Source organism: Caretta caretta, chromosome 6 (genome assembly GCF_965140235.1).
Source record: "Caretta caretta isolate rCarCar2 chromosome 6, rCarCar1.hap1, whole genome shotgun sequence".
NCBI lineage: Eukaryota > Metazoa > Chordata > Testudines > Cheloniidae > Caretta > Caretta caretta.
In genome coordinates, this window is record NC_134211.1 from 13,369,295 (window position 1) to 13,397,284 (window position 27,990).

At 49.9% G+C, this 27,990-nt stretch overlaps 1 protein-coding gene across 6 annotated transcripts; it reads right to left on the reverse strand.

The window, feature by feature from the left end:
* Positions 1 to 1,359: 1,359 nt before the first annotated feature.
* On the reverse strand, positions 1,360 to 21,536 carry PATL1 (PAT1 homolog 1, processing body mRNA decay factor). Of its 6 annotated transcripts, none has more exons than XM_048854975.2 (19): positions 21,416 to 21,536; positions 18,843 to 18,954; positions 18,338 to 18,552; positions 18,153 to 18,230; positions 16,768 to 16,962; positions 16,017 to 16,118; positions 15,372 to 15,461; positions 14,878 to 15,095; positions 14,676 to 14,765; positions 14,227 to 14,410; positions 13,707 to 13,830; positions 13,219 to 13,316; positions 12,997 to 13,056; positions 12,173 to 12,321; positions 10,763 to 10,922; positions 7,853 to 8,008; positions 6,169 to 6,260; positions 3,225 to 3,374; positions 1,360 to 2,720 (listed from the first exon to the last, which is right to left on the reverse strand). In XM_048854975.2, exons 1-19 carry the CDS (start codon positions 21,428 to 21,430, stop codon positions 2,699 to 2,701), a joined length of 2,310 nt encoding a protein of 769 aa, XP_048710932.1. In that variant the 5' UTR covers positions 21,431 to 21,536; the 3' UTR covers positions 1,360 to 2,698. The 6 variants fall into 6 exon arrangements, with proteins under 6 accessions (XP_048710932.1, XP_048710935.1, XP_048710931.1 ...); XM_048854978.2 differs by lacking the exon at positions 21,416 to 21,536 and adding an exon at positions 20,409 to 20,735; XM_048854974.2 differs by lacking the exon at positions 21,416 to 21,536 and adding an exon at positions 19,052 to 19,145 and having other exon boundaries at positions 18,153 to 18,227.
* Positions 21,537 to 27,990: the final 6,454 nt, after the last annotated feature.

A 27,990-nucleotide genomic window follows, 5' to 3' on the forward strand; every position in this document is an offset into this window, starting at 1 on the left:
ATTGGCAATGGAAGCACATTGAAGAACTCCCTATCTCCATAGCATCACTCTCCACTGAAAGCAGCTTGCTGCTGGATTGCTAAAATGAGCCATTACTTCCTTATTCACCTGGAATCCTTGCGGCTAACCCTGGCCCAGAGAAAAGGGTGCTTCCATCTTTAGCTGCCCAGGAGACTGCATACCCCTGAAACAAAACCACTCCAATTGGTTCAGAACAGAGCGGCTGACGTACTCAACAATGCAGGGTGGCAGGGCCACCTGTCCCCAGTGATGTGATCTTTTCAGCTCTTGCTCTGCCAGTATGTACCCATATCATGTACAAATGGCAGCTTAGCTGAGATTGATCTGATTTCACATGTAGCTCTGGGTGCTGAACATATCAGCCCTGGCACTTTCTCAGGCTGCTCCTTTGGTAGGTAACTGATGCTTGCACTGAGATTCCATTAGGAACAACTTCATCATCCAGCCATTCCACTTCAGGTACAGAAAGAGGGGAGAGTGCCTAACTGCACCTGCTAAGCAGGATTGTCAGCACAGAGATGGGAGACCTCAAAGGTTAAGTTGGCTGCTATTAAGGGTAGCAGCATTGATGATTCAGGATATGTTCTTTCCTCTGAATCAGTAGCAAGAGCCCACACGTCCCCTTTTTCAAATGGGACGTGAAACAGAAGTGCAGACTTCTTGGTTGTTAAAACCTCCCTGGCACTTTTCACAAAAGTTGGCAAGTTCACAAGATGGTAACAGTGGGGTCCTGGTCAGGTTCTGCCTTGAAGATTCACATTGATTTGACAAGTCCTGCAATTTCCAGTGGAGATGTTCTTAACATCCTGCCGTAACTTTCAGTAGTGGTGCTATGCCCTGTTAAACAGCTCCCCCACTCCACTCCCAAGACTATGATCAAGACAGAGTATAACAAGGGACCATTATGATCAGCTAGTCTGCCCTCCTGCACAGTTTGGCCAGAGAATGGCACCTGGCAATTCCTGCACTGAGCCCATGTTTGGTTGAACTAGTGCATATTGTTTTAGGAAGATGTCCAATTCTGATTCAACAACAAAGAGATGGAGAATTCCCCCACAGCCCTCGGCTAGTGATTCCAATGGCTGATTACCCTCATTTTTGAGGCACAAGTTTTTATTTTCAGTCAGAAAATGTCTAGCTTCAAGTGCCAAGTCTTGGATACTGCTATACTTTTGTCCACTAGATTAAAGAGCCCTCTATCAAAATCTTTTCTGCACCTCAGGCTTTAGAGGTAAGAGATATTTGCTGATAGCCTGTCTGGAAGGCACTGTGGGATGATGGAAAGAGCTCGAAGAGGCACAAGACCACCAAGTGGAAGGAAGCACTCTACTCTCCCCCAAGTATACAATTCATTTTTATTTACAATACCCTATAAAAATGTAAATTTAGAAACTTATTTTCATCAGAACCAAAAACAGGGAGGGAGAGAGGGGGAAGCACAAAAAAGGAATAATATAATAAAAGAACGGTCCACTCGATTGGTTGTGAGGGAAATGGAGGGTGTGAGGTGGGGGGCGACTGTGGGTATGGAGAGTAGTTATGGGGAGGTGGTTTTGGTTAGAGGGGAGAATTCTTTGGGGAGAGGGATTAGGAGAAAGCAGCGGATTTAGGAGGGAGGGGCAGCTGGTTATTAATAGGGAGGAGTTTACTGGTTGTAGAATACCTACATGTGCAAATATTTTTGTTGTTAAAAGCAAAGTAAGATTAAAAACCCCACCACATTCCAAAAGGAGCAAAACAGCAGGATCTAGCAGTGGTTGGGTATGGAAAATTCATTCAGATTAGCGGCTCTATCCACTAGGGATCAAAGCCAGGCCCCTTGGTTATTGTCTTGGAGGGCTCTTGACAGCATGGGCCTGACCCAAGGGGCAGGTGCGAGAGAGAGGGGTGCAAAATGATTCTCAGGAAGACGAGGCAAGTGTGCAAAGATGTGTGTTCACTGTGTCACAGGACTAGGAGGGGTGACAGAGGGGAGCCCAGCTTGTGCAACTTCAGAAAGAATGAGAGGCCCATGACAAGCTGGGACAGGAGAGCCCACCCTGTGCAGTATGAGGGGTGGGACCAAATCTCAGTGCTTGGATGGGGGTGGGGAGTAGCCAGCAGATTCTCACGTTTTAGCCAATGAGCAAAAATTGAAGAAAGAGACTGTCCCTCTGATCCTGTCATCTAAAAGTCACACCCTCCAAACATTTAGGAGACATTGGGCAACAGATGTCTCTCTAGGCCCCCAACTCCACCTTCCAGAGCACATGGGGATTCTCCCCACAACTAGTTGTCTCCCTGGCTATCTGGATTCTGCATTGACAGGGGGGCAGGAAGGAGGAGAGGGGGGGTTCCTCACCACTCCCTCAGTAGCCTGAATGTGGTAGGTGGGGGAAGACAGGGCTGTGTTGGGAGAAAGCAGCAGCTGTTGTGAAGATGCAGAGGGAAATGGGAACACAGCAAGGACATGCCGAATTGCAACCTAGCAGCGAAGGGTGGGAGGACAAACCAAACACACACCCAACCAAGTTCACAGAGCATAAGAGAGGTCTTCCGTGCCAGATATCCAAGAGAAAAATCCCACAAGGCTTTGCTTCAGGGGAGCAACTGCCTCCCCTCCTCCACTGCAATCCTCTGGTGGTGGTGGTGGCGGCGGCAAGGATGGCAGCCGGCATTGAGGACCTGTCAAGACCTCCTACCGTATCCCCTGCACTAACCTGGCAGGGCAGAGGAAACAAGAACAAGAGAGAGTTAGATAGCCGCAGTACTAGGGTGTGATGGAGATCGGTGTCCCCTCCTTGGCTGGAGCACATGCAGACATTCAAGCCTCATCTAACACCACTGAGATCCCCGCCACCTTCACTTGTCTTCATCGCTGCCTGTCCAGCACTGGCAATTCCCACTTTTCTGTTCTCCTAAAATCCCTGATGGTTTAACTGTGGAGAGCAGGGCTGAACTCCTGAATCTCCCCCTCCACACCCTTCTAACTCTACATATCTCCTGGTCACCTCTTCCCCAGCCATACTCCTTCCTCCCCACCCTCAAGCATCTGACATCCACCCAGCTCCAGACAACAGAGCCTGACTCCCTGTTCCTCACTTGCTGAGCGTCACTTAAATCCTCACTGCCACTGCACAACTCCCTGCCCCCCTCCCTGTTATTACACATGGGAAGCAGGACAGCAAACACAGCACTAAACCAGACGAGAAACAGGGACTTACTGCAACTTTGTCTCCAGCACGTTCAGCTTCTGCTGATCAACATAGCGAGAAAAAAGGGACAGCAGGTTAGAGGGGGTGGATACTGGCTTTGCCAGCGCTGCTTCAGGGATCCGCAGAAGCTCTCGGGTTGCCATGAACATCAGCTCCGTCCTGCCAAGGAGAAGGGCACAGATGAAGGTGTGAGTAGGTGGCAAGATGACAGAGCTTCCCTGCATCAACCCCAGGCAGGATTTAGCGGTCAAGGTGGATGACAAGAAGCACAGGAATGGGAGTTCTACTGATAGCCTAATTTGCTTCTCCTAAACCCAGCTAGATTCTGTGAGATGACCTCCTATCAGCAGATAGAGACTGGCAGTTTCAACAAGGTTTTGACGGTATATAGGGTCTGTTTCACTGAGGAATCCAGTTGTGACCAAATTGAAGACGCTCTGCAATAATTTATTAATTCTGTATGTTGACCCGGTTATTGGGATGTTTACTATATGACTATATTGGTTTAGTTTAAGAGAGAAGACAAGGCAAAACAAGCAGGAAGGAAACAGAATGGCTCCAGATAAGCCATTCCTCTGCAAACAACTGAGGGTCATTAAGAGACATCATCATGACCAGGAAGAGGCCCATGCACATGGCAGATCAAAAGGACTATAGCTATTTAGAAAGGGATTCTCTCAAGAAGGATGAGAGAGGTAAAGAGGGAAAGTTGCTCAGGGGAACCAGACTAAGCTGTGGTCTACACTATAGAGTGAGGTCCACACAAGGCAGCTCATGTTGACCTAACTAAGAGTCCACACTAAAATTTTGCTCCCGCCAACATAATTTGTCTGCTATAACAACTTAATAACTCCCCCTCCATGAGCAGCATAGAATCAATGTGAATAAAGTTAGGTTGACACAGCATCAGTGTAGACACTGTCTTGCTTACATTGGCTGTTGCTGGCTTTCAGGAGCCATCTTCAATCGGTGCAAGTGCTCCTGGTGAGGACGTGCACCGCCGACACAAGTAGCAAAGATGTGGACGCACACAAGCGATGCAATTACTGCAAGCTTTGTTCCTCCTGTTAAAATCTCCTCCTGTTAACTTTGGCTTAAGGAAGCTTGATGGTCAGTTTATTCACCTCTAGTCAGATGCCCCCAAGACAAGAAACTGCAAGTGTCCAAAGCAGCTGGACCTGCTGGGTTAGCACAGCGGATACACAGTGTGCTATTGCCCAGGGCCTAGTCTAAGCATGGAAGAAGGGTGACATTCTACCCCAAGACATGTAAATGCACTCAACGAGACCAGAAAGGGGCAGAGGTGCAGCCAGTCCTACAAGAAACTTTTCGCCACATAGCCATTAATGAAACCAAAGCCAAACAAAAAGTGAAAGAGGGTAAGTGTCAAGAAGCAGGAAGGAAGCACCATCATGTGATAGTGAAACCCTAAGCAATGGTTCCTACTAGAAAAAGCTCAAAAAGCCTCCACCAACTTGGCTGAAATGCCACTGGGAGACTGTTTGAGAAGTAGCAATCACTCAGTCATGCTCCCATATGAGGATCCAATAGGGTATGCAGGCCACAGTTCAGTTCCCAGAGACAGCTTAGCTGGCCTATAAGAAGTCAGCTAATGAATAGTGGCTGACTCTGAAGAACTCTAGGAATCATCTGAGTCCAGACTGGTCACCACTTTGGCCACACCCAGTGCCTTAACAATTGACCACCAATCTCTCATTTCCAGACTGAACCCCAGGGGCTGGTGGATGGGTGAAGCCCTTTATAGATAAGGCCAGAAGGGACTAGGAGATCATCTAGTCTGACCTCCTGCATAACACAAACCTAAAAATGTCACCCAGTTACCCCTGTACTGAGCTCAGTAACTTGTGTTTGGCTAAAGCATCTTCCAGAAAGGTCTTCCGTCTTGATTTGAAGACAGACATCAAGAGATGGAGAATCCACCACTTCCCTGGGTCATCTGTTACAATGGTTAATCACTGGCACTGTTAAAAATTGTGACTTAAGTTGAATTTTTCTGGCTTTAACTTCCAGCCACAGGTTCTTGTTCTGCCTTTCTCCACTAGATGACGGACTCCTGTAACACCCAGTATCTTCTCCCCTTGAAGGTGCGGATACACTGTAATCAAGTCACCTCTTGAACTTTTTTGGATTGAAGTAAGCAGATTCAACTCCTCAAGTGTCTCACTATCAGGCATTTTCTCCAGTTCTTTGTGGTTCTTCTTAGCACTCTCTAATTTTTCAACATCCTTTTTACAAATGTGGATATCAGAAGAGCAGAAAGTGTTCCACTATCTGTCTCACCAATGCCATATAAAGATGGAAAAATCACCTCCCGGCCGTTTCTATATCCAAGAATCATATTAGCCCGTTTTGCTCCTACATCACACTAGAAGCTCATGTTCAGTTGTTTTCCCTCTATGAAATTAAATCCTTTTCAGCCATTGGAGTCCCATGTTTCAGGCGGAGACTGCATTCAGCAAAACTATGCACCGTCACTGGGGTGCCTCTGTGGCTCTCTGGACTCTAATGCAGAACATTCCCCTGGCGGCCAGGAAGTGTCCCCCTTCCTAGGAGAAAGTTAGACTCCTTCAGTGGGGCTCACCTTCTCCACAACTAACTCCAAAGAAGGCCCAGAAAGAACCACTGAATATCAGTTCCTGGATACACAGGAGCTTTGTAGTAACAGACATCAGCAAGACACCAATAAGAAGCCTGGAATTACTGTAGCAGGCTGCCAACTCACAGCGTGATCCCTCCTCCAGCTGGAGAGTTGTGGGTTCTGTTCCAATTCCTAATCTTATGCTCTGACTACTAGACCAAGCCGCATCTGCTGTTAGGAGGCCATATTACTCAGTGTCTACACTGATCCAGGGTATGCTCTGCTCACCACTGGTCAACATGCATTGTCGGCAAAGTGGGGGGGACGCAGCTAAGGGATGCAGCTGGAACTCACCACTGGTTGTCCTGCATTAGCTCCGTAGCAGCACTGGAATTCTGCAATTCCTCCCCACGACTCAGGACCAAGTACAGCAGGGACAGGCCAAACTGCAGAGAGAGAAGTAGTAAGACAGCGTGTGGATGGAGGAGGGGACGATTGTGGGCCTGACCCACAGCAGGCAGACTCTTCTCTCTTCCTGGTGCTGCTATACGACCACAGTTCCCACTCCTAGGTCTGAAGCCTTCACTTCCCCTTTTCTGGCCTCTGCTCATGGCCCTCTGACTTTCCCTGTGCCCATTGACTGCAGCCAGTATCTGCGAGGCCTACTCCAGCACAGGCACTGTTTCCAGAGCCCAACATTCTCATTTATTATTTGTATTACCACAGCACCTGAGAGCCCTAATAATAGACCAGGACCCCTATATACAAGATTTAGTAATAACAGAGAGGGAAAAGTCAGATTAAGACACAAACCATCTGCCTAGCATGTTTAGCCTTAGACTGTGCAAGAGTGACACTGGGTAGGACTGGAAACGTGAGGTGTTGCTTTGCTACAACAGCATGTCTTCTTTCCCTTCAGCTTTTTGGACATGTGCTTCTTGGTTTCCTGTCTGTAATAGCCCCATTATACTTTTCTGGTTCCTTTGCTGTGCTGGGTTTATCAAATCAGACGCTCCCATTGCTCAGAAGCAGCCTATTCCCAGATTCAGCAAGGATTGTACAGCCCCTGCATTGAATTACAATTCCCATAGCACTGTTCCTCCTTTGCAGCACACTGCCCCAGAACAGCATGCTGCTCCCAAGCCTGCCCAGCACCCTTTGTGCCAGCCAGCACCATCATGCTTTGGCACATTAATTGCCTTGGTTGGAGAGCCACTAGAATCTGTTTAGCATGCTTTTGGAGGTGCCGAGCTTATATAATTCCAGGATTCATTCTTTTACATTAATTCTCCTCTGGATCCAAATGAATCCTGAAGAAAGTAACTGATATGTTGCAGGCCCCAGGAGTGCTATACAGCCTTATCTACCATTAAAGCAAAAGCAGTGAAGACCAGAGAAACAGACCCTACTGTGAGGACGAGATGCACAAGGAGAAAGACTCCTATCATCTGCACGTCTAACTGGTGGTACTTCTAAGGTGTCTTTCACTCCGATATGCAATTCTCAGCTCATTTAAAGCTACTCACCCCGCAGCTGGCTGTGCAGTGCAAGGAGAGGGGAGATAATGGAAGTGCTCTGCAGGAAGATTTTACTCCCTTTCCCCAAGTCAGTCCCATTCCTTTAGCGCCTTGCTCATCCACCCCTGTTGCTGCAATTCAACGCAGGAGACTTCAGTGCCAGTTAGCTCAACGCTACCTCTCCTGCCAAGGAAACTGCTGGTCAGAAAGGGCGGCCTCTCAACGAGTTGTTGGCCTGTCCCTGGGTTCAGGAATCACATTTATGGGGGTTCCACACCGCCTGGGTGGAGAAGGGGACCAGCTCTCTCGTTCTCCTATTGGGTGGGGGGTGTTTGGACTAATGAGGGTACCCTCCAGTTAAAAATAGAAAGGACAGACTCAAGGGAAGTGTCTCTAGCATGTCTCACGTTCTGAGGGTACCAGATGGGTCTATACCCTAATTGGGTCCCAGCAGTGAAGGGACTGAGTAGGCAGATGCTGCAGCCTCTCACAGTGCTCAGCAATAGCTCAGGCGTAGGCACCTTGTTCTGGAGCACAGCTGCGAGGTGCAGGTTGGCAGGTGCTGGCGCCGTGGCGCTCTGAGGTAGGTTCGCTAGCTGCTGCAGAAGGCTGGTGACCGTCCCCGACGGAAGATGATAGAGAACGAGAGAGAATGGCCTCAACAGGCACAGCAGCACCTGAGGGAGAGAAGAGCAACATGAGTCACAGACAGCTGACTAGGCAGGCAGCTCCCCACACTCCAGGAGGGGCCATCGGACCGAATCCAGGTATCATTTCCTATTGGTGAGCAGGGCAAGGGCTCTCAAGGGCGTTCCCTTTTTGAGTAAATCCAGTTATCCAGGTGACACAGAGTGGAGATGCTTAACAAAACAGGAGAGAGAAAAGACAGGCAGGAACTGAAGGGAAAGTAATAATGGGATGTTTGCCTGCGTGGAATGAAGTGACAGCATCACCTCCAGGATGAGACAGGGATGGCTACATATTAAGTTCTCCCACCCAATCCTGTCTATGTAGATTGTCTCCATTTGAAGAAAGGAGCTGTCTATGTGTTTGTGCAGCACCCAGCACAATAGGGCCCCAATCACACCAAAGGCTTCTACATGCTGCTGCTGCAATACAAAAGGAGTCATGCTACTAATATTCCCTCATTCCATTTGTTGCTGACGTTTTGTTCTGAGGCAGCCTCAGAAAAAGAGTTGGTTCAGTATGGGTTTGGGTCAATGTCCAGGGAGGATTCTTATTTTATCTGATTCTGATTTATTTCCTGATCTTTGTTCTTTGCACTGAAGCCTGGCCTCTGAATCTTTCAGCGGGTTATAGCACAGCACGCGCCCTCAATACCTGATCCTGCTAGCACTCTGAAATGCACCTCACGTACAGCGTGGCTAACGTTACTCCAAGACCTGTTTTTTTGACAGTTCCAGACGTTTGAGTGCTTGTAAATGCAACACTGAAGTTAAAGTTTGAGATCTTTTCATTTCCCTTTTTAAAAAAATCAGCAAAAAAACAAACAACTGGCCTCACTGGTGATTTCACTCTGGTCTCTATTACTTTATTAAAGCCCTGTACTATTATTAATTCCATAGGGTTTCAACCAGGTACCTGGAAATTGAGACCCTTTCTGAGGGGCTAGAGGGAGTATCAAGTGATATTATGTATTTACTCTCCGTCACAGCCACATAAACAACAAACTCCAAGATCAAACTGTGAACTTTGCATAAGCAGAAGTGAATTTTCAATTCCACTACTTTCCATGTGTCCTGTAAAACAGCTGACACTTCTTCAGAGGATGGAAAAAACTCTGGCCTTTTAAGTTCAGCCATTTTTGAGAATCTCTCCATATTAAACTGTATTTTAAAAGAAAATGAAGATTGGAATAATGCCTTTTTCGTTTATTTAAAAAAAAAAAGTCTGAAGAAGGTCTGAAAGACTTCTTGTTTACTTTTAAAAAAATTTTCCAGCTCGTCTTTTTACCTTAGAAATATTGGTCTTTCCTGTTTCTGCTAGATGTCTCCTTAGAGGACTAGAAAACTGAAGTGGGAGTGCTCTCATTCCTCAGTTGAGGGAATGAGGGTGATGAGTCTTCCAAAAACTTCTCTCTCTCAATTATTTGACAAGTGTTTGCGTTAATTAAAACAAAATGCTCAGTTTAACAAAAATTCTTTCCCTCTTCCTTGATACTGAGGATTATTATCTGTATCATGGTAGCACAGAGGTCATTGTGCTAGGAGATGTATAAACATAAAAACAGGATGATTGCTACCCAAAAGACCTTCCAGTTATGTCATAACCCTACTAGTTCTCTATAGTCCATAGAGTTTCCCAGAAAAAGACAGGACCAACAAACCTAACAGTGCTAATGTAATACAAATAATAGTCAGGCTGCCTGTACACATCACAAAGCAGTAACCAAGGAAACGAGTCCACCACCATCCCTCCTTCCCCCATCATCTCCTTTAAAGCAAGAAGAGGTAAATAGTTATTAGGGTTGGTCTATACTTCAAAGTTAGACCAGTTTCACTACATTGCTCAGGGCTGTGAAAAATGTCATGCTCTGTGTGACATTGATAAGCCAGCCTAAGGCCTGGCATAGGCACTGCTAGGTCAATGGAAGAATTCTTTCATTACCTCAGTTCCCACCTCTAAGCTCTCACTGATTAATTACAGCACAGAAGAACCCCTTCTGTTGCCACAGTAAGTGTCATAGTAAGGTTTCAGAGTAACAGCAGTGTTAGTCTGTATTCGCAAAAAGAAAAGGAGTACTTGTGGCACCTTAGAGACTAACCAATTTATTTGAGCATGAGCTTTCGTGAGCTATGAAGTGAGCTGTAGCTCAAGAAAGCTCATGCTCAAATAAATTGGTTAGTCTCTAAGGTGCCACAAGTCCTCCTTTTCTTTTTGTCATAGTAAGTGACAACACCATACCTATGTCGCTGTATTGTTTCTAGTATAGACATAGCCTAAGAAAGTAGGGAAAGAAATAGGCTAACTGTCTGAATGGACTTTTCTCAAGCTTTCACTTTCTAGCTTTGGGCAATCATGGCCAGTTTCAATCTAGAGGGAGAATTTCTTGGAGTTAAGTGTGTGATGAAAATGGGCGTACAATGGACATCTACATATCTAACTGGACCATCCTGTCCAAGGATCTCAAAGCACTTTCCCAAACATTAAATATTGAATCCTCACAAACCCATATGAGGCCAGGAATACTACATATAGACCAGTCAGTTATTACCCCCATTCATGGAGTTGCAGATATACAAAGCAACTTCCCCATGTTCACACAGTGAGCCAGAGAGTGAAGGTATGAGTTCAGATTCTCAGTCCCCTACTCTGATCGTTGGACAGTGCTACCTCTGAGATGCAGAGACACACAACTCATACCAACAACCTGAGGGGGAAGTTATTTTTGCCACAGCCTCCTTGGTTACCTCATCCTGAGCATCCTTCTTGATCAGGAAGGGCAGGTTTCTGGCTGTTGCCATGAGTATGTCGGCCGCTTGCTCCGTGGACAGAAAGGGCAGGATCCGGGCAACCATACGCTTCCCTTTCCGGATACACATGATTTGCACAAAGTGGTCGTCACTCGGCCTGCCAAGAGAATGTTCGGATTGTCAATAGCCAGATATAGGAATGACCCCCTAGTTCACAGTGGGTATATGCAAGGGACTCACAGGAAATCCCACACCCCTGTAACATGGGCCTGCATTTAATTGTGACCTCTCCCCAGCCAGAAAGGACACCTTCCCAAAAGCATCACTGATCTGGCCTGAAGGGAAGCACATGGAGGAGAGGGGGAGAAAGAGAAAAGAAAAAAAAAAAGTCATCACACAAAGCTTCTTCCTGCCTTCAAGCTTCCTTTCAGTAGATTATAATAACGGGCACAATAATGACAGCTGTAGCTAAAGTCGCATAACAGCTTCCATGCTGAGTCCTCCCTGTATGTGTTAGCTGCTCATCATTTACAAGGCTGAAGTTTTCCAGGCTTGGGGAGAAGTGAACTTTGTTTTTTGTAAGGGAGGCAGGAGAAGAGAACCATACTGCCCTGTTACAGAGCTAGTTACAGCTGGGAAGCAACCAAGGGGGGAGAACTTTTCAATGGTTTGCTAGGAGTTGTAACTCAGCCTGGGCCCATGCAGCACCGCAACTGCCCCAACCCCCCTGCACCCAGGGCCCGTGCAGCATTGCCCCCCGCCCCACCCCCCTGCACCCAGGGCCCGTGCAGCACTGCCCCCCGCCCCACCCCCCTGCACCCAGGGCCCGTGCAGCACTGCCCCCCGCCCCACCCCCCTGCACCCAGGGCCCGTGCAGCATCACCCCTCCATGCCCATGAAATACATGTCTAACTTCTCTGCATAGGAAAAGCTTTGCTCACTATCCCCAAACACTAAAGGTGCAGGCCCCACGGCAATAAAATCCTTGATCTGAGGGCTGCCATGGTCACACTTTCCTCCTCAGCCCAGGCCCGTTGGTCTCCTGCCTAGTTTCTCCCATGTTTCCTGGGAGAGGACCGGACCCGCATATGAACTGGGAAAGAGGCCTTATTCCAGGCAGGACTGGGCACAAGCCTCCCCAAGTGTCTCGGTCTCTTCCTACTCCACCTTTCCAACTGAAAACTTTGCAGCACCCAAAGGAGAGTTCCCTTGCTGTTTCAGTGAGCCTGTTACTAGAAAGGGGGCGGCCCCACACATGTGGATATGGGGAATGGACTGTAGACATTCACCCCATCCCAAAGCAAATGAGAGAAGAATTCCACAGTCCTCTCCCTTCTGTACACATGGGTGGGGCAACGAGTCTGGGGGTGGCACAGATTTGTGCAGTAGCAGACTCACGTTCCTCACCTCTCTTGGCCGGGCATTTTCCCCCTCAGATTGTCATACATGTCACAGATCTTCTGCTTTCTCTCCTCCATCAGGGCTGGCCGCTCCCCCTCCAGGCTCAGGAGGTAGCGCCTCTCATAGTCTTCCACATCCAGGAGGAGGCTGTATGTCTGCATGACACGCAGCCGGATCAGAGCCAGCCACAGGTACCCCCGCTATCCCCCACAGCTAGTCAGGACAGGAAGCCGCTGCCTTCCGAGCGGACTCGGAACCAGAGAGTGCTGCTGGATCAGCAAGCCCTGTAGAGAGTGGGTACAGCAAGGGCGGCAGCAAGCTGCCAGTGTGCCTCAGCCCCAGCCTAGAGAAGCCACCATTCTCTCCTTGGCTGGCTGCTGAAGCAGGCAATGAAGAGGGAAGGTGTTTCCATTGTTTATTATGAGCTTCGATTAGAGCAAGAAATAAGGCAGTGCCTGACTCAGCGCAGGGATCTGGGAAGGGGGTGTGTAGGGAATCGCTTTTCCCATGGCTTACTGGGAACATATCCCCAGCCCCAAGGGGTAGCCGCTGCACGTGGGTTTGGTAGCTCCCTTGGAGCACTGGCTTGGTTCACTCTTGCTGTGGAGCAAAGAGGGGGAGGGACAGATCAATGGTTTGAGCATTGGCTTACTAAACCCCGGGTTGAGAGTTCAATCCTTGAGGGGGCCATTTAGGGATCTGGGGCAAAAATTGTGGATTGGTCCTGCTTTGAGCAGGGGGTTGGACTAGATGACCTCCTGAGGTCCCGTCCAACCCTGATATTCTGATTCGGGGGGGGGGGGGGGGGACGGACCTCATCTCACACTCACCTTCTCAATGGTGACAAGGGTCTGACGTCTCTTGTCTCGAACCTGCTTCTCCTTCGTCTCCTAGGGAAAGAGAGCGAGGCGGGCCCAGGTGGAGCACAGAACAAAAAACAGTGTCAGAAAGGAGAGGATGGGGAGTGGAGTGAGCGAAGAGAGGAGGACCAAACCCCGGGTAGAAAGAAAGAGCCCAGACTACGCAGGGCAGCCATGTCTGCTGTTACTCACATCGTCCTCACTGCGGGAGGTCACCACCGCGTCAATCATTTTCCGGGGGTTATTTACACTGGAGACTGTGAGCTTCCCCAGCGAGCCCTCAAACTGCACTGCAAGGACAGAGGAATGTGGATGGAGTCATTGCCCCAAGCCTCTGCTCCTCTATCTACCCCAGAGAAATCTTACACTCAGTCTCCTCCAGCTTCACCCTGCCTCCACATCAATGCCCCAGAGAACCTTGATCTCTCCCTGTCCTCCCCAAGGAATCCCTGCAGCTGTCCCCAATGCCAGCCGTCTCCAGATCGAGTCGACAGCGGTTCTTCTGCCTCCAGCCCCATGACAGGTAACCATCCTCCACCATTAAAAGAGCACTACGGTTAGGGAATGAGATACTATTTCACGACCAATACGTCACCACAGGTCTGTCAATTCCCTATTGGCCCATGTACCCCCCTACCTTTCCCCAACCCAGGATGCGGTTTGAGGGAGGGGACATTTACCTGGCTTGTAGGCATGCTCTAACTTGGCCACCTGGGGTGTGATGAGTTTAGTACGTTCTTTCTTGGGGCCATCGCCGTGCATCTCCTCTGCCGCTGACACTTTCTCCAGCTTCTGGAAGTAATTCTGAGACAAAAGGGAGGAGGAGGAGGAGGAGGTGGTGGTGGTTAGGATCCCAGCACAGAGAGACCAGGGGCAGCTTGGCCCCCAGAACCAATGTGCCATCACACACAGTCCCGCAGCTGATAGGGCTGACAAGCCAGCCTGAGTGGATGCAGACAGTGTAGGGGCACAGGTGTAGGGGGTGAAGGGGGAGTGTTGAAGCACAGTTACAAAGCCAGCTAACAGCATCATACTGGGAGCTCAGCTGCAGCCACCCTCCCAGCAGTCACTTATTGGGTGGGTGCAGGTATTGCAGACAGGGGATTAGCACACTAGGCCAGCAGCCCCTAGGACAGCCAAGCTCATCCCTAGGTGGAAGCTAGGTTAGGATGGCTCAATTAGTGAGTGCAAAGCATTTACCTGATAGTAGAAGTCATCCAGGTAAGGGTCAGTGCTTTGCAACTGCATCATCTGGATCTTTGATACCCAGTCCTTTTCCCGCTGCAACATGAGATTGGCATAGGGGTCCTTCCGCAGCTGCTCCTGATGGCTGCTCCGGTGGCCCACTCGGTCCCCTGCCGAGCCATTCAGACTACGGTGCTGGCTGGTGGGAGGATCCATAAAAATTCAGAAGATACAGAAAGGGCACAGTGGAGAGGACACATTGATAATGGCCTGCACTGCAGGATGGCTCTTGAGAGGCCACGCCCGACTGTGGGGACCATGAACTCCTAGGAGACCCCCAAGGAGGTGTGTGTGTGATACCCTCTTTCTCTGGCACTAGAACCCAGGTGAATCTTCTCTTCCCGCAGTGGAGTTCATTACCCCCCCCACACACACACCCGAATGCAGGCGATTCCAGTACTCACTTCCTGTTCTGCTGCTGTCTCTGATGTAAGAGCCGCCGATGCTGCGGGTGAAGGTGAGTTGTATCTGGTCTGAACATCTGAGGGTGAGGCCTAAAGAAGAGAGTTGTAACCTCAGGTCTGTCATCTCTGGAGAAAGTCAACAGAGACTCTCAAACTCAGTGCGGTGAGCTCAATGATGGGAGACAGAGGATAAGTGTCGTACCTTAGGTTCTGCAAGTGGGACCCAGGACATGGGGGGTGCTGCTGCTGGGATGGGGGTGGCGCGGGGGGCGGTGGCGCTCCAAAAAAGGCACGGAACCCACTGGCTGGAGACATCATCTGCCCAACTCTGCCTTGAAGCAACTTGGGGTTCATGGATGTGAGGGGGCTGCCAACGAGTCCAGAGACACGAGCAAACTGGCTGGGAGACATTCGTCCAGCCTGCAGAGATGAGGGTGAAGGGGCGGTGGGGGGAGAGAGACCACCACAAACATTACCACTGTGACAGAGAGAGTGGGACAGACAAGACTGAGTGGCACAGCTCTAGTCATCCGGGGAGCAGGCAATGGGAACCACCACCAACTGTCTGAGAAGGAGCAGCACAGAGAGAGCCATGCAAAGGCAGAATAGACGACACAGACACCAGAGGACAATGCAGCGCACACAAGATGCTGTTGAGGAAAGACTGAGAACAAGAGGGAATAGTCAGAGCTTTACCTGTGCTCCTCCTAGAAGCTGCGCTCTCTGAAGGTGGGTGAAAACGGGAGTGACGCTGGGAGGGAACGGGTGGCCCAGCAGGGAGGAATTCTGGGGAAAGAAAATGGAAGAGCAAAAAGGAAACACTAATTCTAAACAAAGAACCAATCAACCCAACATGGACATTCAGCAGGTGCATGCTCCAGATACATTCGGATCAGAGAGAAAACGAGAGACCACAGTTACACCCAGATCAGTGACAGGGAGGCCAAGAGATAGGCACATGAGCTTCCAGCACGTGGGATACACCCGGGCCTGAGAGGAACGGGGAAAAGGAAAGAGGTGCTGAGATACAGAAAGGGGGATCTCTAGTCGACACATGGAGGTCAGAACATTGAACACCAGATGATTCCCCTTTAAGAAAAAGTTAGTTTAGACCCAGAAGCCTGGATCTGTGGAAGGGAATGGCATTACAGGAGGGATCAGAGGACAAGTGTGATGGTTATGGGAAAGGACTTCAGGATTATTGAGACAGAGTAAGAGGCTCGGGGTGAAGTTGATGGAAAACAGACTTTTGGGATGATAGAAGGGACAGTTATTGGGGCCGGGGGACCTAGAGAGTGAGGGGTCAGGCTGGGAATACACAGAGCATGAGACACTCCGTACCGGGACATTGCAGAGCTGGTTTGGAGACATCCTCTCGCTGTAGGGGGAAGGATAACGCTGTTGCATCGGGGCCCGGATGTGAACAGGCTTCGGACACAGGATCTATCAGGAGGGGGAAACCAAAACAAGGGAACTAGTCTTAGTCCTAGAAACTAGCTTCCCCTTTCCTTGCCAACATCTGCCAGGCAGCTCCTCCCACAGAGTTATCAGACCAGCCTGCAGTGTGCCATATGGTAGAGCCCCTCCACCTCCCCGAATTCCCCCATCTTGTGGTAGGGGGGGAACCCCCCAGTACACAGAGCAGCAGCAGCATCTTCAGACTGTTTCTTCTGGAGGAGACTCTGGCTGGATAGCATCTGGTTTCAGGCAGCAATGCCACGTCCCTCCCCGTCTGCCAATTGCTGGCATGTGAAAGCAGCGTATGAAGGAGGATCATGTAGGCTCCAGGCACAGTAGTGGCACCTAAAGGACAGAGCGGCTAAGAGGACAAGCCTACCCACCCTACCATTAATCTCTTCTCCACCTATCAGCATCCAGGCACGCACTCAGCTGTGTTGCTACTCTAAAGATTGTGTGGTGGCAAAAGCTAGTGGCAGGCTCCCTTAAGCTGCCCTAAAAATTTCAGGGTCTTCACCTTCTGGGGTCTCTCTTTCCCATTTCTACCCTGCTTCTTCCTGGAAACACCACCCTTTCCTGAAACCATGGTGACCAGATCCACCTCCTGCCAGAGAAACGTGAGGGGCAGAGGTACCTGCTGGTTGAAGTTGGGCACGGTGGCCTGCTTTGGTGGGGTGCCGATGGGGACAGCCCTGACAGGGGGGCTTCCAATGACTGGGGAGGACGAACGCCTGGGCAGTGCCCGCTCCGAGAGGTCCCGCTCATCCTCCTGGCCCTGTGATGGTCTCTGAGGCAGAGCATATTCCAGCACAGACACCGAGGGCACCTCCTGCACACGGGAGGAGGGGAAAAAACAGCCAGTGGTTAGCTACTTTGAATTGTGTGTAGTTTACCAGCTTGCCAGTGGCAACCCCAGCACGCACTGAGGCTCAGTGAGAACAGAGGCACTCGCGGCACAGCTACAGCAAGGAAATCTGCCTAATGAGAAACAGGGGGAGGATGGTCAGGAAAGCAAATGCTCTCTGGGGAGCTTCAATGTGTCACCTGCAGCTATGATCTAGTGGGCAGGAGTCCTGGCCTAGAGTATGAAACCCTACACTGGACTGAGTTCTATCTGGGATTCTGCCACGGATTCACTGCAAAGCAAAGAACAAGTCACCACATCTGTCACTAGCAAGCTCTGCAAAGTACCGAGAGACTCAGGGAGAACAGAACTGTGTGCTACGTATTATTGTTCCATCTGCTGCCTTTCATGGCAATAGACACATTGTTGATACTTTTTAGCCTGACTAGCCCTGCAGAGCCAGCCCAGATGCAGACGAATTAGTTGGACTCTATTCTGGTTCAAGCAGCAGCATTCTTAGCCAAGTTGTGATGGCAGATTCTTTTATCTTGAGGAGTTCACATCAACTTAACTACTCCTGTAACATCTCTCAAATGGGGCAGGGTTACTGGGGATAATACACAAGCAGGAAACAACCCAGCTTGGCTCGCAGATCCAAGATGAAATTGGCAGAGCTGGCAGCTAAAAGACTTTCTCGTGAATAGATCATGTTTGATCTAGAGTCAGCAAGAAGCAAGTGCTGGCCCACCCTCCACAATACTATCTTAGAGTCACTTTACAGAGCAAAATGGCTCTTCAGGAGTAAATAAAGTCTCATACTTCAGGGTCTAAGCTGGCTTTCACAGAACTCAAGAAGGAATCGCCCACCTGGCATGGGGTGCAATACAATAAGCTAAGAAGTACATTATGGAAAACTGCAACTTTCTCTGATGCATCTGCAACCAGCACCCCCAGGCAACAGCCTCATCTGAGCAACAGGAGGCAGCACACCAGACCAAAAGGGCTGGTGGCCTGATTCAGTGCAATGGGACACAGAACTGGCAAATCTTATGCTCCTGGAGATGGCAAAAGTTCTGCTCTGCACTGGAAAGGGATTCCTGAGATGGGAGGAAAATGGCTCCACGAAAGACTCTGAGCTCCCTTTGCAGGATTAATAATGAGACAGGACACGGCACCTGAGTGAGAAGCGGTCCTCGGATGCGCCTCAGAACTGCAGATCCATCCCAGATGCTGGAGTTGAGGCCTCCTGGCTGCTGTAAAAGAGAGTATGATGAACTATCATGGAGAGGGCTCTCCTGTCTTTCCATCCATTCCATGAAGCCAGGCTCTGCCCCCCCACCCCCACAAATATTGCACTCACCTGCACTGGAGGCTGGGTTTGCACAGCCTGCATGATGGCTGGATCTTCGAGCTCGTTCTCGATGACCAGCTTGCTCAGCCTCTCAGCCAGGTTCTCCTCATGGTGCCCCAGCAGGTCCATCTCATCACTGACCGCCCCATCTTCCAGCTCTCTAGCTGTCGCAGGCTTGTCTTCCAGTTCTGCGAGCCGCTCATGTGCCTCCTGCCAGTCGTCATCTGCAAAGGAACCACAGAAAGGAAGCAGGGCTGGTACCTTAGTGCCACTTATTTATTCCACAGACAGTTACATTTCCCAGGCACCACTGGACTGGAACAGCAGGGAAAGCTGGGGCTCAGGACTGAGGGACATCAGCAAAGCTATGGGTGGAGCAACCCGGAACTGGAGCTGCAGGGTGGGGTGGCTAAGGGCAGGACTGAAGGGATTTCCATTCAGATATGGCATTCCCTGAAGGAGAGCTGGGGACAGAGAGGAGGAAAGGGGAGTGAATGGGAGATGCAGCTCTCACCAATAGCACCAGCTCCAAACGTGTCGTCATTGAACTGGTCGATATCTTCATCCTCCTCGCCCAGGGTCTGAAAGGCATCTTCATCTTCATCCAGAGGACACTCCTCCAGGGACTTGGAAAGGAGCAGAGAGAGAACAATGAGCAGGCCTCCAGATATGCCAGTTTTAGTTGCCCTCCCAGCATCACTAGTGTGGGCTCCTCTCAGTCACCTCATGCCCAAAGCTGGGGCGCCGAGTTTGTCTGTCTGAACCCGTTCCTGGAGATTGTCTCATTTCCCTATACCAGCACATCACAAATGTGGCCCTTCAGAGGAAAAAGAGAGACATCACCTCCAGCACACACTAAATGTAACTCCTCAGACAAGGCATGTCATCCCTTAGTAAGTGTGTCCCAGGACACCCCCACACATCCAAATTGCACCCATGACCATCAGACAAGGTACTTCTGCCCAAGCATAGACTAAGGCATCACTCACCTCCCACATACCCATTACACACACCTTCTTTACTAAGCATGCCTCCTTAGATGAGGCAATGCCACCCCACAGATAAACATCCCATTTCAAGCACACCTCCTCTGACAGCATGAGCGGAAGGACAATAGTCCAGTGATTAGGGAGCCAGTCTGGGATCAATTTCCCTGCTCTGCTACTATAACATCTTAGGCAAGTCACTTAGTCTCTCGGGGCCTGTTCACCATCTGTGCAAAGGGGATAATAGCACAGCCCTGCCTCACACAGGTGCTACAAGGATAAATACACTAAAGATTGTGAGAGTGATGGGAGCCAGATAAATACAAGGGATAGAAGGAACCTTCTTCCCCTACCCACCCACGACAGACCAAGCACACCCCCATAGTCCTCCCATGCACCCTCCTCAAACAAGTGTGCCCCTTGCCTGAGCTCCCAAACTCGTAATGGCTACCCCATCCATACCTTCCATTCAATCACGTTCTCCCTCAAGCTGTTCCACTCTCAGGGCCCCACCAGCCAGGCACATAACTCTTCAAATAACATAGCATGTAACAGAATAAAATCGACCATCATCAAGCCCAATCTGATGGGCCAACATCCTGGGCATCCTCCCGAACTAATGTCTGATCCCAACCTGGTGCACCCATATCCAGAGTAGCCATCTGAATCTAGTTCTGGGGCACACATACCCCACATGCACACTATACTCAGAAAGGCTGCCCCTGGGCCTGTATCCTGGTAGTTCCTGCTCCGAGAGACATGTCCCCGCCATATCCTATATCTACCTCCCTAAGAAAGGAGCCACAGATCAAATCCGGGATGTGCTGTGGCTCATACCCTACATGGCATCCCCAGCCTATACCACAGAGTCTCTGACTCCAGCCCACGCTCTGTGCAGCCCCATCTAATAGAGGCAGCCTCAGCCAGTCCGACATGCTGCCCCCTTCTGAGAGATTCCCCAGCCTACATCCTTTAAATTTAACTTCAGAGCCTCCTACTCCATGTGTGTGCCCCCCACCCCCAGCCTGCAGAGCCCATATACCAAGCAGTCACCTTAGCCAAGCATTCCAAGCACCAGCCTGCTAAGTGCATACCTAGCTCTGCCCCTCTGAAACAGCCTCCATCCCAAACAGCTCCTGCGCAGGGAGGCCTCCTGGGCACCCACTGAGTGTGACCTTCTCAGCCACTCACCCCCACTCCAAGGGGGGAGGGCGTCCCCCTCAGACAAGCATCCCACAGTCCCCAGCCCGAGAGAGAGAACTCCCTACCCCACATCCCTTTCTGACCCATGCCCTTGGCATTCCCTTACCCTCTCCACATACACAGAACCCCCGTTGTCACATACTGACCATGCACCCTGCAACAGAGGCTCCTCTGGACCTGTAGCCCATTGCCCCCACAACTAAACCCATCCCTAAGTCATGCCTCCTGCACACCTCTCCCTACAAAGATCCTCCAGCCCATACTTCCCCAAAAATTCCTCCCATCCCATGCCTCCCAGAGACCCCCTAGCACTCCATGCCCCCCAAACACCGAGCTCATGCACCCCCCCAGTCACACACCCATGCCAGCCTATACCCTCCCCAGCACATCCCCCCACCTATGCCCCCCGCAACACACACCCCAGCCCATGTCCCCCCACACTTCCCCTGCCCATACCCCCCGAACCCTGCACCCCCCCAGACACCCTCCCGGCCCATGCCCCCCCCAACCTTGCACCCCCTCTGACCCCCCCCAACCCGAGCCCGCCCAAACACACACCCAGCCCCTGCCCCCAAAACCCTGTGCCCCTGCGAGCCCTATGCCACCCGACAGACACCCGGGCCCATACCCGAGAACTCTGTGTCCCGCAGACACACACCACGGCCCCATCTCCCCTAAAGACATACCCCACCCCATGCCCCACACAAAGGCCCCCCTCCAGCCCGTACCTCCCCAGACCCCCTTCCGGCCCGAGCCCCGCCAGCACCTCGTACCCCCCCAGCCCGTGCCCGCCACACCCCCCGTGACCGAGGAGGAAGTTGGGGCTCTGGGCGGGGGTAGAAGTGACCAAGGGACTGGGGTCAGAGGTCAAAGGTCGCAGCCTGCGCGGCCCCCTCACCTGGTAGCGGAACATGGTGAGCGGCGCGGAGACTCCCACCGCCAGGGAGGCCCAGCGCGGCCCCCACTCCGGCTCCGAGCCCCCGCCCCCCGATACGCGCCCGTCGCGTCAAGGGACACGCACATGACGTCATCGCGCAAGTCCCCCCCATCCGTGGGGCCTGAAAGACCCGGTGCGCAGGCGCAATACGTCTAGCGGCCCCGCCCCTGCCATTAAAGAAACAGCGCCGGGGGGGGGTGTCTTAAAGGGACAGTGTCTCATTCCCTGCCTGTGGCCTCTTAAAGGGCCCGTGTCTCTTTCCTCTCCCATTGACCGGAGCACTGAGGGCTGGGGGAGGCCTCCCTACTGACAGGCCCAGCTTTACAACGCCACTGCTTTGCCCCAGCTCTGTGGGCAGCCTCACCAGCTGGGGCACAAAACCTCCACAAAACCGGGGCAGGCACCAGAGCCCTGCTCCCCCGAAGGGCAGAGCTGCCCGGCCAAAGGCCCTGGGTCCCATCGTCCACCCCTGGGCTGGGGTCCCTGTGGGGGCCGCTGGGCACTGCCAGGAGGCCTCGCACCTGGGGACCCCCACCCCGTGCCACGCTCCCCTGCCGCTCTGCTGCAGCATGGGCAGAGTTCACGCACCCCAAGCCCTTCGCTCAGTTACCCCACCCCAAGGTTACTTCGTCCTGCCCTTCTCCGGGGCCCCCTGTCCTGAGGTGACCCCCTGCCTCCTGCAAGTCTTCCTTCAAACGGCTTCCAGGGGTCATCTTCCTGCTCCTCCGGCATTCCCCCCCAGGCCCTTGGGAGTGGTATTATTATTTACCATTGCTGCGAATAAGTGAATTAAGCAAACCGTGGGCTGCTCTCCCCCAATCCTCCTGTGTCTCTATCTATCTACACCCCTGCTACCTATCTCCATACACTCCTCTCTCTCTCATCTATGTCTACCTATCATCATACACACCCCCTCTCCTTCTACCTCTCTTTGGGTTTTAGAAGGTGGAGTCCTCAATTACTCCTATGATTGCCTACCCCAGGCTAGGGCTTAGGGAGACAATGTTTGGTGACACTAGATAGTATGGGCTGTTAGTCAGTCTGGGAGTTGGAGGACCAGAGCAAACAGTGAGGCCTGTCTCATGCAGGAATCCCCTTGTTATCTGTTACAGCCAGTGAGTAAAGTGTGTTGGGTCACGAAGGAGCACAGATCCAACAAATAAAATTTCGAAGATGGGCACACATTTCAGTCTCACTGGGGCAGTGGGGAGAATCCCCTTCTGATTGGTTGCTTTCCCCACTTCCCGGGGAAGAGAATCAGGGTTACTGCAGGAGGCAAGCAGAGCTCTCCCCCAGTCAGGAGGGGCAGAGGTGAGGCTGGGGGCAGAACAGATGTGAAGACAAAATTGATGGGTGTGTGTGTGTGAAACAAGGGGGATATAATTGGTTTGGGGAGGAGAATTAATTGCTGGTGATGAGACCCCCCGTTTTTTAAAATTGTTTTGCCTACCACTTCAAGCACTGATTACAACCAAGTCCTGTCTCTCCCCTGTGGCCAGGACAACTTATGTTTAATTTCTGGTGTCTTTGCTGAGATTTCCACATTTCTGAGTGCCAGCTCATGAATTTTTGGGCACGTGACTCATTATTTTTGAACACCTAGGTTTGGTGATACTGCACCTTGTAAGAGGTAGATTCTGGCCTTTGATTTTAGAAAATCTTCACCAGCATCCCTCTTAAGTCATGGTGCCCTGGAGGCACACGCTAGGCCACCCCAGCCATGTACATGGCTTTTGTTGTGTCCTCTTCTCTCTGTTTGTAAGTTGACTGGTTAGATTGTCAGCTTTTGAGGAGAAGGACCTGCTCTCTATACCTGTCTATAAAGTGCCATGCACACTGTCGGTGCTATACAAATAGCAACCACAATAACAAGGTATTCATAATTCATGTGTTTTTAGCATTCACTCCCTTCCGGCTTTACCCTTTTATATACATCACCGAGCGCATAAATGGGAGGACAATAATAATAATTATTATAATTTAATCATAATAATGATTATAATGAATAATCAATTTCTTATATGCTTAGATGTTCAAAGTGTTTTACAAAATTTAACTAATTAATTAGTGGGTGCATTGTTATTATTCTCTCCATGTTTCATTTGGGGAAACTGAGGCAATAATGTTAAGGATTTCCTGAGGCAGAGCTGAAAATAGAGGCTCCTAAGCTCCAGTGCCCTAGTCTAACCATGAGGACACTCTGTTTTAGGAAGGGTACCTGCATAGCTAGGGAAACAGCAGTATAAGCGCAACACCTTTGAAGTGGATGTTGTCATTATAATTATGGTTCATTGTCTGTGGAATGCTGCATTGCTTGGGGTGTGTTGTCAGCAGCAGGGATTGACCCTGGGACCTCTGGATCTTAAAGCATGAGAGGCTCCTGTCTGAGCTAAAAGGGTCAACTTCGTTAGCCAAGGATGGAGCATGCTCATCGACTTCTAACTGTGGCCCAACCATCACTAGCAGGAACAGAGCAGTAGGCAGAATGGATGAGGCTGGATTGCATTTGCATTACAGTAGAGCGTACAGGCTTCAGCTGAGATTAGAGTCCCATTGGGCTAGGTGCCTCAAAGGCTCAAAGCTGTCTGATGTTCTTTGGCTAGCAGAATTTCTAGCAATGCTCCAGGACACTGTGGCAGAAAGCAAGTAAAGACAAAATAGATACTCTGTGCTCCGTCAGTTTCAATTCTGCGCTCACAGCCAGTTTCCTTTCCTGAGTCTCACATGCTAGCAGGATGAATGCTAGCAGCATGCATCCGATGAAGTGAGCTGTAGCTCACGAAAGCTTATGCTCAAATAAATTGGTTAGTCTCTAAGGTGCCACAAGTACTCCTTTTCTTTATGCTAGCATGAAGAGATCAAACTTCTCCTGGCCTGCTCCTGCAGCCACCCTGCAAACACTGGAGGAGTATGGAGATCTGCTGCTGGCTATGTAACCATGCCACAGTGCAGGGGCATTCCCCAGTCCCTGTGAACACCCACTGCATGGATGCTCAGTGGAAGGGCATCTTATAAGAGCGACTGCTCAGGGTAAAAACAATGAGGAGTCTTTGTGGCACCTTAGAGACTAACACATTTATTTAGGCATAAGCTTTTGTGGGCTAAAAACCCACTTCATCAGATGCATGGAGTGAAAAATACAGTAAGCAGTATATATATATGAAAAGATGGGAGTTGCCTTACCAAGTAGGGAGTCAGTGCTAAAGAAGCCAATTCAATTAAGGTGGAAGCGGCCTATTCTCAACAGTTGACAAGAAGGTGTGAGTATCAGCAGAGGGAAAATTACTCAGTCTTTATTCAAGCCTAATTTGAGGATGTCCAGTTTGCAAATTAATTCCAATTCTGCAGTTTCTCGTTGAAGTCTGTTTTTGAAGTTTTTTTGTTGAAGAATTGCCACTTCTAAGTCTGTTATTGAGTGTCCAGGGAGATTGAAGTGCTCAGGGTGTAACTGATTGCCATATGTGGGGTCAGGAAGGAATTTCCCCCCCGGTCAGATTGGCAGTGACCAGGGTGCAGGTTTTACCTTCCTCTGTAGTGCATGGGTACGGGCCTGTCAAGACGGATTCCCCACTCGGGCACTTTGAGAGCAGAAGGTGGAGGCCTGCAAGGATTGTAAAAATTTATACTGGCCACTCCAGGCTTGTATTAAACTTCCAAAGTTACAGCTTCCCTCTGACCTTGGATTGGTAGATGCTGCCACCACCCAAGTGCAGAACCCCTTTGAGAGCCCAGGAAGGCGCACTTGGGAATTCCTTCCTGTGGAGTACCCTCAAGCCCTTTCACCCCCTGTCAAGGTTTCTTCCTCATTCTGAACTCTAGGGTACAGATGTGGGGACCCACATGAAAGACCCCCTAAGTTTATTTCTACCAGCTTAGGTTAAAACTTCCCCAAGGCACAAAGTCTTTGCCCTTGGATTAGGTAAAATGCTGCCACCACCAAGTGACTTAGACAAAGGACAGGGAAAGGACCACTTGGAGTTCCTATTTCCCCAAAATATCCCCCCAAGCCCTTATACCCCCTTTCCTGGGGAGGCTTGAGAATAAACAAGATGAGCACAAACCCCTTGGGTTTTTTGGGCCTTAAAAATCCAATCAGATTCTTAAAAATCAGAACTTTATGAGAAGAACAAAAAACGATAAGAGAACAACTCTGTAAGATCAGAATGAAAGATAATCTTACAGGCAGTAAGATTCAAAACATAGAGAATCCCTTTAGACAAAACCTTAAGTTACAAAAAGACACAAAAATAGGAATACACATTTCCTCCAACATAGCAAATTTACAAGCCAAAAAACAAAGAAAACCTAACCCATTTTCTAGCTAGATTACTTACTAACTCTACAGGAGTTAGAGAGCTTACATCCTTGATCTGTTCCTGGAAAAGGTATCACACAGACAGACAAAAGCCTTTCCCCCCCACTCCAGATTTGAAAGTATCTTGTCCCCTAATTGGTCATTTTCGGTCAGGTGCCAGCCAGGTTACCTTAGCTTCTTAACCCTTTACAGGTGAAAGGATTTTGTCTCTGGCCAGGAGGGATTTTATAGTACTGTATACAGAAAGGTGGTTACCCTTCCCTTTATATCTATGACACCCCCCCCCAGGGGAAGAGCTGAGAAAGAAAAAAAAAAGGAAATCAGCTGTTGCCACCAGCTAATTAAGCAACATGTGTAAACCTCTTAAGACACAAAAATCCAATTCTGTTCTTAAAAAAAATTAAGAATAAAAAAAAAAGAAAGCAAATACATCTGGGAACTTTTGCTAGATTTTTTAAAAAAAACCTACAAGGATTAAGCATCAAGAATAGCTTTCTTGAGGTCCAGCTTAAAGGTTACAAGCAAAACAAAAGCACCAAGAGTTAGCACAGAGGAGTCCACAAGCCATAAAGAAATAAAAAGAGATAAGCCTAATCATATCTTCCTAGACATTTCCTGATCTACTTACATATCTGGGGTTTCAAGTGATACTGATGTAACCCTTCTGCCCATCAGAGTTGGCAGCAATAAGGGCCGGGTTCAATATCTAGGGGATCCATTCCAATAACACAATGCAAACCGGCTCGAGCCCCCACCCAGTGACCTGGGACAAATATATACCACCCCCGCTGGGTGCCTCCAAGAGGAAATACTTCCCCTCTCCCAAGCACATAGTCTGAGTGTAGCAAAAAGCCTTTTAATAACAGGGAGAAACAATGTGGCATTATGTTGGGGAAACACCACCAACAGGATTCATAACACAACCCATGAGCAAAAAAAACCCACCCCAAGCAAATTGGGGCATGCCCCTTTCCCTTTGGTTCTTGAGTCCAGGAACCCCAAATCACCCAAAGTCCCAAAAGTCCAATGACCCAAAAGTCTCTGTCCCTGGTCAGCCCCAGAGTTCGAAAGTTTATCTGCGGAGCTTTACCTCCCAACCTGGGTGGAGATGGGACAGGGGTAAGAGGCATCTTACATGATCTGAAGCTGACTGCCCCACAGCTCCATAGGCCTCCGCTCCGCCAGCCGCCCCACGAACTCCTCTGCTCCGCAGCCCACCAGCAACTCCCACCGTCCCACAAACTGCTCTACCAGCCTGTCCACAAGGCAGGGACTACTCCACAATATATCTTCAGGCTCCCCTACTACTTAACACAATGCTCAGTGATTTCGGCTCTTAGTCAGTTCAGCTCTTTGGTGAATTCAGCTTGTAGCAGGGGAGCCTCAGTGCTGGTGCCCCATTAGCCCAACCTGAGCTCAGCAGCCTGTAACTAGACTCCTAATGGAATCAAAATTAGCTCTGCTATTCTACTATATATATATACACAGAGAGAGAAGGAAGTGCAATTAGCATGTAAGACCCTCACCAAAGGGCCCATGCCACCAAGCATCAATACTTATCCCCAGCCTCTCTCAATTCACAGAGTTTTAAAACCCATGACCCTTGCCTAGCGAGTGCTACTTAGTTGATGGTGAGTCCCTCCATCATAACAAAAGGCCAAGTACAGTTCCAAGCACAGTTCCCATAATCAGGGTAATAACAATGTATTCTTCCTGCCCCAATAACAGAGACACTGGGGATCCCACAGCAGCCAAAGTGACCATTTGGGCAGCTATGGCCTCATTCTAGGCGGGGTGGGTGTGCCTATGCAAATGAGATCAGCCCCTGAAGTTCTTTTCCACAACTTGCCACACCTCACTACCAGATGTCAGGGTGGAGCTCATCCTGACACTGCTTACATCCAGGATTTTTCATACCTGGCCCCAAGCTTCTTACAGCACAGATGTTGCCCTGTTCATTTGTCCCGGGAAGAACAACCACAGACAGACAAAAGGGGAGTCTTGTTTCAATTTTAAAAAGTTCTAGCCTTCCTATTAGCTCTTTTGGCCAGGTGCCCACTCACTTCCTTTTACCTATGCATACCTTTTTAACCCTATACAGGTAGAGCAGTTATAGAACAGCTACTAAGAGGGATTTTATAGCTACTGGCTGGCTGGGTGTCCATAAAAGGGAGCTACCCCCTCCCTTAATTACATGGGTATATCTCACTTAATCATTTCG